Source organism: Mesitornis unicolor, unplaced genomic scaffold (assembly GCF_000695765.1).
Source record: "Mesitornis unicolor isolate BGI_N332 unplaced genomic scaffold, ASM69576v1 scaffold8821, whole genome shotgun sequence".
Lineage (NCBI taxonomy): Eukaryota > Metazoa > Chordata > Aves > Mesitornithiformes > Mesitornithidae > Mesitornis > Mesitornis unicolor.
In genome coordinates this window covers 121,499-131,890 of record NW_010165745.1, presented here as the reverse complement: position 1 = coordinate 131,890, position 10,392 = coordinate 121,499, and the positions used below count along the sequence as shown (strand labels likewise).

General features: G+C 36.7%; 1 protein-coding gene across 1 annotated transcript in view; it reads left to right on the top strand.

Moving 5' to 3' along the window:
• The window catches only part of VAV3 (vav 3 guanine nucleotide exchange factor), a 110,326-nt gene that overhangs the window by 16,615 nt on the left and 83,319 nt on the right, over nucleotides 1–10,392 (top strand). The window contains exons 7-12 of the mRNA XM_010194742.1: nucleotides 1,378–1,481; nucleotides 3,498–3,597; nucleotides 4,946–5,041; nucleotides 6,693–6,761; nucleotides 9,395–9,481; nucleotides 9,949–10,034. Of these exons, the coding sequence (XP_010193044.1) occupies nucleotides 1,378–1,481; nucleotides 3,498–3,597; nucleotides 4,946–5,041; nucleotides 6,693–6,761; nucleotides 9,395–9,481; nucleotides 9,949–10,034 (542 nt within the window). The remainder of the gene's footprint in view (nucleotides 1–1,377; nucleotides 1,482–3,497; nucleotides 3,598–4,945; nucleotides 5,042–6,692; nucleotides 6,762–9,394; nucleotides 9,482–9,948; nucleotides 10,035–10,392) is intronic.

Sequence of the window (10,392 nt, the reverse complement as noted above, 5' to 3'; positions counted from 1 at the left end):
GGTTTAAACACCAGTCTAAAAAGAATGCCTTTCATTAGGGCTCAGATTTCAAAATGTATATATGGCTTTATATTTGTGTGTATCTGTGTACAAGTATGTCCATGTATGTATGTGTATATATTTTTACATATTTATGCATTTGTATGTACACCTGTGTGTATATACACATGCACGCATATAGATACACTAGTATGTAAAACTGTGCATATATTTGAATTGCAACGTATCCATAGACATACAGAGGTAAAGAGAGATGGAATTATACACAACAGATACCAAATTGTTGAGATTTTCATTTTCTTCTAATGATGTTAACAGCAATTTAATTTAAAACTTGTTTTTCAACTGGAGATAGAAACTCAAAAAGACATTTTGTCCCCCCTGTTTTTCAGGGGTGTTGCTTGGTTGAGTCCCTGTGCGCTCCTGAGAGAATGTGCTCCTGTAGGATGTTAATCAGGAAGCATTTCTATAATAATGTTTTTGTCTGCTGCAACTTAAGATTCTGAGGATATGGCATACAACTGCTAGCAGCTGAATTTGATCTGTTTAAAGTTTGTGCTCCCTCACTTGTGATGTGATGATTGACTTATTGTGTACTCTTAGTTTTCATCAGCGTGAAGTGAAATGTTTTAACTTTATTCACAGCTCAGTATTACGTATTATTTTTGTAGTATATAACTTACTGCATTAAACAGTCTTCAGTGGCTTTTTCTTTAAACAGTCCTTTATTTTTCATTGTCAGTTATCCTGGTTTCAAAACCTTTTAACCTGTTTTGACTTAATTTTTGTGAACTCTCCGTCAGTATCCATACAGTATTAAGGCTGATGTAATCTGCTATAGTTGCTTACAGATTTTTGTGTAATAGTGAACAAGTAAGGTGAGTTGCTACTATACTCTCAGGGAGCAAACCTTTCTGCAGTATTCTTTCCTTTCAGCCATTAGTTGCCTGCTGTATTGGGAAACTCATTATGATTGCAGTTAACTTAGCACTGGAACATCACTAATTGACCGATGTAATGTACAAAACTAATTTTTCACAGCTCAGGGACATGAATCATTACTTTATCTTGTCACTAAAGCATTTACTTGACTTGCTTAATTTTAAAATTATCATTATAAAATGAAGATGAATTAACAGCACATGTTCCAAGCTAGAATAAATTAGTCTCTATTAGGTAGTTCTTAGTGCAACAAGAAAAACTATACTCCATGTGGAAGATGTGGCAAACTTTGAAATTAGATTCTACTCTCAAATGATCTGTTTTCCAATTTATTGAAATTAATGGATATAACATGAATTAGTTTATTTTTATATTCAAAGCTTTAATTAATTCTGATTTTAAAAACCTTTCTCCCTCCTCATTACTGTTTTTAAGGATTTGGTGAAAATTCACAAGAATCTAACACAGGACATCAATGATTCTATTGTTAACAAAAATGATCAGAATCTATACCAGATTTTTATTAACTACAAGGAAAGGTAAGATTTATGCACTCCTACTAATTGTGATAATCTGTGCTCAATTCGGTGAAGTATTTTACCATATTTTTGTTTGATGAGTATTTCTGAAACAGGATTGAATTTGATATCAGTATACTTATTAAGTTAGTATTTGGTATTTTGAGCCTGGAAATCAAAATGTAACCTACTGCTGTACGATTCCTCCCTCTTCTTACCCCCAGTTTTGGCAATATTGTTACAAAGACAGGTAACATATATATTTTGAACAAAACTTAAGTAGCTTATTTTGCACAGCATTTGTTTTCATGCAAATAATCCCAGGAATTTTGTAGCATGTGGCTATATTGTTTATCAGATAAAATGCTATAAAAGGGGAAGAAAGGACAAAATAAGGCAAGGATATTGTATTAGGGCTATTCCAGGTTAAAGAAAACTGAAGAGGTCATAATCTGAAAGAAGTGCAAGCAGGTGCGAAAGAGAAGAGAGAAGAGCCTAGGGTCTTACCCTACCGTGCAGTCAAAGGTGTGACAGTAAAGCAAACACCCTGTACCTTCAAACTGTGAAAAACAGCCCAGCTGATAACAAACAGGATAGCTGTGGCAGCTTGCTGTGCCCTGTAGGCTAATTGCCAAATTTTTACCCACCTTTTCAGATTGTTTTTTCTGCCAGCACTGAACAGCTGTTGGACCGTATAGATGTTCGTGGTACTTAGCTGAAAAACACTTGTACTGTGGCTTACAGTGCTGACCTACCTTGAAGTAACCCTTGAGTTGTGGTTAAAAACGAGTTCCTTCTGGGACCTGAGTGGGAAAGCTCTGGGAGCTAATTGGATTTGCTTGAGGGTGATGGGGAAGGAGCGTTGTTGCAGTAATAACAGGCTTGTGAGAAATTGGGCAGCAGCATCTGGAAAACATTAGACAGCAAAATTGTATTCTGAGAGAGAAGGGTGTCCCAGTCTGCCCATAAACAGTCTTGCCTTCAGAGACCTCTGTCTCAGCTTTTACATTGGAGCAGGACATAGTTATTTCCCAGGCTGTTAGACTTTTTGCTGCTGTAGGAGGGAATTAGGGGACAAGAAGTCTTTCTGGAAAATTCTTTTCTTTCAAGTGTAGTTCTGAGATGCGTGCTAACGGGAAACAAAGGACACCGAGAAGAAACCTCAGGTTTATATTATAGAAAAAGGAAGCAGATGAGGATAGACTTAGTGTCTTGACCATGCAGTGATTAAAGTAATCAGAAATTATAAGTTTTAAATCAGTATCATCACTTTAATTGTGCAAAAAAAGAATTAAAAAAATGGTAAAGATTAAGCAAGAGAAAAAGAAATATAAGACCCCAGTGGAAAGCTCCTGGGAATGTTCAAAAAAGTGACTTGAGGCATATAGAAGGAATCACCTCAAGAAATATATGAAAAAGTGACAGCACTCTTTGGAATGGGACTAGGAGAAAGAAGCACTCCAAAGAGGGATAAGAAACTCCTGTCATAAAATCAGTCTCCTTCAAGAAGCATTGCTGCCCATGACAACTATTGAAAATTTCTTGAGTTTTCCTACACTGTTTTGATCTGAGAGCTCACAGGATATATGCTGGTAGAAACTGTTGGAGATGGATCAGTTTGGGTAACATACAAGTTCTTTAAAGGATAGCTGTAATTTATCCTGTTAAGCCTGTGTTACAGAATTTATTAATTACAACCTTGGAAATTTGCAGTGTTGTAAATATTACAGACTGTTCTGTTAAACAGCAGTTATGCTGCTTTTAATGAGCCCTGTATTATCAGAGTATGTAAATATTAAAGGAAATGGCAATGATTTTACAGCATTTTGAAGGTGGCTCAGAGTTGTATTCTCCTGAATGTTCTTCCTTGTATTCATGCTGCCCATTGAAGTCTGTGGCTAAATCCTATCCTTGCTTATTTAGGCACTGTTCTTTTTGAAAGGAGGATTGTGAACAATTAACCTATGAAAAATGATCAAGGATTGTTCTTAAATAAGCAAATGTTCCTTTTATTCTTTATCTCTTGCTTTGATTTAGATTGGTTATTTATGGACAGTACTGCAGTCAAGTGGAGATAGCAATATCATGCTTAGACAACATCTCTAAGACAAAAGAAGATGTTAAATTGAAGTTAGAGGTATCGGTATTTTTTTAACAAGTATATGTATGTATACATATATTAAAAAACATGTGTTTCTATGAATATGCCTTGCTTTCATCCAAGTCAAAAAGTTTGATGGAAAAACTGCCTGGACTGATACGTGAATATTTTTCTCTTCCTTTTTTTTTTGAGCACCTGACCAAATGTATCTGTGAACTCTTGCAGTACGCATCCTGGCACTGCAGTGAATGGAGTTTTGCCACTGACGTCAGTAGGGATATTTTTTTTTTTCTTTGAATTGGTCATCAGCAATACCCTTCTGCTTATTGTGACATCTCAGCTGAGAACACAGAATTGCAGAATTGGGCGGGACCTCTAGGATGAACAAGCCCTGGTCCTACAGCCTCACAGGGCTTGCTGTCTGTCAGGACCCCTAGGTCCTTTCCAGCAGAACTGTTTCCTAGCTGGTCAGCTCTCAGGGTTAGTGTCTCCCTGGTTAGTGCACACCAGGTGAAGGACTTCACCTTGGTCTTTGTTGCCTTCATGTGAGGTTCCTGAAGAGTGCCCTGAAGAGTGTCACCTGCATCTCCCATCTGGTGGTGCCTGCAAACTTGCTGTGGGTGTGTCTGTCTTTTCCTGCAGATCATTGCTAAAGACATAAAATAGAAGGGATCCTTGGAGCTCTACTTGCAACTGTCTCTCACATAGTGTAGGCAAGATTAGTCACTGCTCTTTTTGAGCCTCATAATCTAGCCAGTTTTTCATACACTGAGTAGTTCATTCATCTGTAGCGTAACATCCCAACCTGGATATCAGGATACTGTGGGAGATGATGTTGAAAGCCTTGGACAGGTCAAGGTAGACTCTTCCCACCCATTCACAGATCTAGCCATTTCATCACAGAAGGCAGTCAAGTAGGTCAAACATTGATTTACCTTCACCTTCCCAGTCACCTTCTTCATATGCCCAGAGACTTGCTCCATTATTTTTGCAAGGGCAAATGAGACTGACTGGCCTGTAGTTTCAAAGATTCTCTTCTGTTTTTTGTTTGAAGAGAGGTGTAATATTTGCTGCATTTGCTGTGCTTATATGCAGTGTTCTTTTTTTTTCTTTTTAGTTCAATGGAACACCTAATTGCCATTGTCTTTGTGCTGTTTACTCTTTCTTGTGCTGTTGAAATATCTAAGAACAAGTGTCTGGACTCAGTCTTTTTCTGGTTAGCTATTATTTCCACATGAACTATTTTCCTTCATATTGTAGATATTCTTTATCTCAAGGTTAATATAGTTGCTTGGCCCATATATCACTGAATTTTCATAAATATCACATGAATATTTTTATTTTCTAACTCTTCCGTCTTATTCTTTCTTTTGATTTGAACTAGGAATGTTCCAAGAGGGCCAATAATGGGAAATTCACATTGCGGGATCTTCTAGTGGTTCCAATGCAGAGAGTGCTAAAATATCACCTACTGCTCCAGGTATTTTATTTTTGAAATTTAAGGGGGCTGAGAGCAAAACTGTGATTGTTTATCGTCAGTGAGTTTTAGGAATGAGAGATAAAGGTCTTTATCAAAGGTAGTTGATTGACATTTCCTAGATTTGACACTGATTTGTATGAAAAAAGATCCAGTCAAGTGTGGGTTTTATTACAGAGATAATTCCTCAGAGTTGAAGCACATCTGGGGAAAGAAGAATAAACCACAATTGTTTCCTCAGTATCTGAACCTTTCATTCTTGGTATGTTTAAAATGGTTACTACCAAATTATAATCATGGTACTTCACAATGTGAACCATTACATCCCAAAAGGAGAAGCTGGACTGTACTTACAACACGCTTTTAAGGTGCTTCTTTGCTATCATAAATTACAATAAAGCTATATTTATTTGGAAATGCTTCTTGTTATAACCCACAAAGCAGTAGCTTTTGCAGTTAGTCCTGTAATAAGAGTGAAGAGTCTTATAAATTTGATTTGATAGCTGTGCCAGGAGACTCATTAGTTCAGCTGCAAAGAAATATATTACTATATTAGACTGTCAACCCTGCTGATGCTTGTAAAATGTCGTTTTAAAAGATCTACTACTTGTATGTGAAGCATAATTTTGACTCTGCAGAGCAACATACATTTGGTAATATTAAATTTTTGAAATATTTCTATGGGTCATCAGTATTGTGATCAATGGAAAACTGGAAAAAACAACAATGAATGGTACAGCTGCTTTTAAAAAAATGAGATCTAAGTCATGATTTTATAATCAACCCCTATATTATGAGAAGATGATATGCGATATGTCACTGTGCTCTAATGTGTGACACTGGAGTATGCATTGTACAAAAAAGAAATATAGGCTTTGAAAGAAAAAATCCAGTAAATTGTTAAAATTGTAATATGAAGTATAAACACTTATTCTTTCATTTCCTAGGATTTTAGCAAGTTATGTTAGCTGAAATGTGTAATTCTTTTCTCAAATTATAAAGAAGAAATAACTTGTTTCCTCAAGAGGTTACTCTTTCATTTCATAAAAACCAAAAAAACTCCTTTATTTTCCATGTAGAAAGTGGCTAAAAAAAATCTTTAAACATTTACGCTTGATTTAAATATGTCTTCTGAGTCAGCTTTATCTTAGATGTAATGAGACAGTGACTTCTTTTAAGCAGTTGCACAGTTTAGCTGAGATTTTATTGCCAGCATACATCCCTCTCTGCAGACAAGTGCATGCTTTGGAATGGGATGATAGGAATAGTAATGTGCATATGAACTCAAGTATTTACCTGTGCTTACAGCATGCAGATACAGTAATGATCTGATTGGCAAGTTTTAAGTGCCAGTCAGACTGAATTAGCTTCTAATGATGGTTCCTTTTCAGCTAAGTCAGTGTTTAGGCTATACAGCAATCACTCTTAAACACTTCTAATTACCTGTTTGCAGTAGTCCCCACTCAGTTATAGGCTGCTCACTATGGGGATGAGAATGTGAATTCTTGGGTTGTGTTTTCTGATTTTGGCCTTGGCTTTTTTCTTCTTTTTGGGGAGGGTGAAGTGGGGTGGTGGGATGGAGATGAGCAATGACAACTTCAATTTATAAACTGATAGACGATGGGTGAAAAGTTTTTAACTATTCTGTCCACAGGAGCTGGTAAAGCACACTACTGATCCCATGGAGAAGGCAAATCTAAAGCTGGCACTTGATGCAATGAAGGTAAGTATTTCTGGTAATGAAGTATTTATGTATTTGGCAGTTAATGGTAGCAACTGTATTTCCTGGAGGAGACAGTGTTCTTCACAGTGGGTCAAACATGTTTTCACAGGTCACTGTGAGCTCTGTGAGTATGTCAGGGCAAATATATAGCTGAAGGTTTTGTTCAAGTCTGAGAAACAGTAGTTTTGTGAAGCGAAGGGTTTATGAAATGGAACTTCCTTATTTCAGTTTACTTCTACACAATTTTGCTGTCATTTAATGAGATTAAAAATGGATGTTTCAAGAATGTTGGTATCTTCTTCAAAATTTAGGAATTTTCTACCACTGTAAGTCAATTCTTACCAAGGTCAGTAGTTTCCCAGTGAGATGAAGACTGTTATCTTTCTTTACAAGACATTTTTCTGTCATCTTAATATCGTGATTTCTGTGTCTTTCTGGAGGTAGAGTATCTGTCACTGTACATTCACCTGCAAGTGGTACAAACAAAAGCTTTACAGAGTAGCTGTACTGCCTTATGTATCAGCTAATGTGTTATGTGTTCTTTTGCACAGCTTCAGAAATGAAGCACAGTTCTGCTTCAGTTGGCTTCACGGCATGAAATGTAATGTTCATGTGCTATAACTGTGACATTTTTTTCTGTCCTTTGTGGGGAAAGGGGGAAAGAATCTAACACTGTACAGGCCATATCTCCTGTTGTAATCTGTATGGTCCACAGAATATGCTGAAGTCAGACTAAGTTAGTTTTGGGTCACACAGCTGCCTCATGTTATGTGACTGTCTGCCTTGAATGTCTGGGATACAGACCAGCTCACAAATGAGATTTTTGGCTCCCTGTTTTTGTCATCTGGTTTTGTGCAGTGAATGCAGAGAGCGCCACCATGATAATCTCCCACAGAGAGATGCCTGAAATTGGATGACACAGTGTTGCTTCCATCTAGTGGGCAAGCCATGCATTCTGGCTGCTGCTAATAGGCTAGGAAAATATCCCTGGCTTTTATTCCTCATCCTCCTTTTTCTTTCCCATTTGCTGGTGTGCTTTGTGGTTTTTGGTGGCTGTTGGACTGAAAATAAAACACCAGTTAAGAAATCTCTTACCAGAGTGATTATGGTAGTTATGTGCTGGCTGGCAGACATAACCAGCCAACTTAAAAAAAACAACAACCCAAACCACCACTGCTTTCCCCTTGACACTCAGCCCACAAAAAAACACCAGGTATGAGCACCAAGCATTGAAAGAGGCTGCCCAGGTAAGTGGTTGAGTCACCATCCCTGGAGGTATCTAAAGAATGTGTAGATGTGGTTTAGTGGTGGACTAGGTTAATGGTGGGACTTGATCTTAAAGGTCTTTTCCAACCTAAACGATTCTATGATTCTCTCTCTCCTTAAGGTTGCAGCATTGTTTCCCTCCAGATTTACTGTATCCTCTTAAAAAAGCAGTACAAGTAATGGTGCAGTATCAGTATGTTGCTTCTAAAACCCCTGTGTATCTGGTTAAAAATAAAAATAAAATGTCTTGGGAAAAACTGCCAGCAAAGTGGTACTGCTCCCCAAGAAAGAAAATTCTAGGAAGGAATATGCTGTCAGATTTCTTTTAGCAGCAAGAAAAGAAGTTATTTAATTTCTACAGTAACTCTTCTAAGACTAATGTGAATGTATCCTGCACAGATTCATTTGGGAAGCTAGCATAATGATTGCAGCTATTCTTAGATTCTGATTAAAAATGTCTTAGGAAGAAGATGTATCTTTCTCCCACCCTCCAAATCTGTGACCATATTGAAGGGATACTGTAGAAGCAAGTTGCGAAGATCAAAATGCCTTTTCCAACTGCTGCTCGCAGCATCTCTGACCTTACAAATCACCACTCCTGCTCACTCCTCATCTCTAGCCATAAGCAGAGATGCGCCAGAAAATTGTCACTATTACTCAAGCATGTTCTCAGAGCATTTTAAAGCTTTCGTGAAATGCATCCAGTATATGTTCTGGTAAAGGGGACAATAATGATCTCAAACTGCAACTTCAGGTAGTATACTTCTATATAGTCCCTTTTAAAATTTTCTCTATAGTGGCTTCTCGCTGCTGTGCAACAGTAAGAGTAAGATCCTACTACTGGGGGAGTAGCATCTTCTCTCCTAATAAGCACCCAGGCTTATGGCACCTTTACACCTTACATGCTGCTTTTGAGCTGTCTTACATATGTTTTCTGCTATATACTTTATTTACCTTCTGCCTTGTTCTCAGATACTGAATGTTGTTGACTGCTTTTTTTGGACCATAAATGTGCTGTATAAATTACTTTTCCGTCTTTAATCTTGAAAATAAGACATTAATGAAATTCAGAAAAAAATCAGCCCTTTTCACAATTTCTTACGTTTCCCTCTTTCTTGCAACTAAGTTTGTGTTTCAATAGGTATGATGAAGAAAGTTGTAAATATGAAGATACGCAGAGGCTTTTTTCCTTCTTTATTTAGTCATATGTATTGGTCATTTTTGAACATTAAAGATGATTTTAAAAAAAAGACTAAATATGCAGATAAGTCAAAGACAAAATTGGAAATAATTTTGGCAAAATAATGTATTAAAGTGATGTGTTATGGAAATGCTTTTTGTCCCTCCCTTTTCTGTTGATACTCTAGGACTTGGCTCAATACGTAAATGAAGTGAAGAGAGATAATGAAACACTTCGTGAGATCAGACAGTTTCAACTATCAATAGAGAATCTGGTATGTGATATTTCTCATTTATGTGTTTTTAAATCACTTTTGATCAAACATATTGATAAATGTATTTTTTCCCCACTTCATATGAGATGATACTATTCTGTGGTATTTAAGTATAAGTATGCTTTGCTTGGTTTAGAGTGACATAAATACTTAAGTACAGAATAATATATACTTAATAAATACTTAAGTACACCTCTGTCTGTAGTTAAATATATTTGCATAGTTAAAGGTTTGTATTTGTATGGTGACTCGGGTATTTTTCTAATGGGGAAAATTTCCCATTTGAAGACAAAAATTGATGAATGGGCTGATTCTTTATAGTACTTAGTTTAGATGATAGTGAGGAAAAGATGTCGTTTTCAGGCCTGAAAAGTCCTTTTTTTGTGCTATGAGTGGTGTAACATTTGAATGCATTATCATCTTGACACTTTTGCTGTATTGAATGATATATATTACTTCTGTTTCAGAATCATTCCCTCTTACAGTATGGAAGACCTCAAGGTGATGGGGAAATAAGGATAACTACGTTAGACAAACGTGCGAGGCAAGACAGGTGATGGCATGACTTCTGATGTTTGCTATTAAAATGCCTGTATAGTAACTCTGTATAGATTTGAGGGCAGATCAATGATTCTTGAGAGTACTTTGCATTTCACTCTGCTTTCGCAGAGCCTATCCACTGTTTACCAAGTGATTTTGCAAAGTGATTCATGGGAAGTTAGCTTACTATGTTATCATCTAAGATCACCTCAGTCCCTTGCAAGTAGTAACTCTATACAAAAGTACTTCCAGTGTTTTTTTGTTTCGTTATTCTGTAGTTTAGTTTTTCACCTTCAAAAATAGAAGTGCTACAAGCAAAGGTGTGTAAGATAAGAATTTGGGTGTTGGCTTTCTGGAGTTTTTTTTTTAAC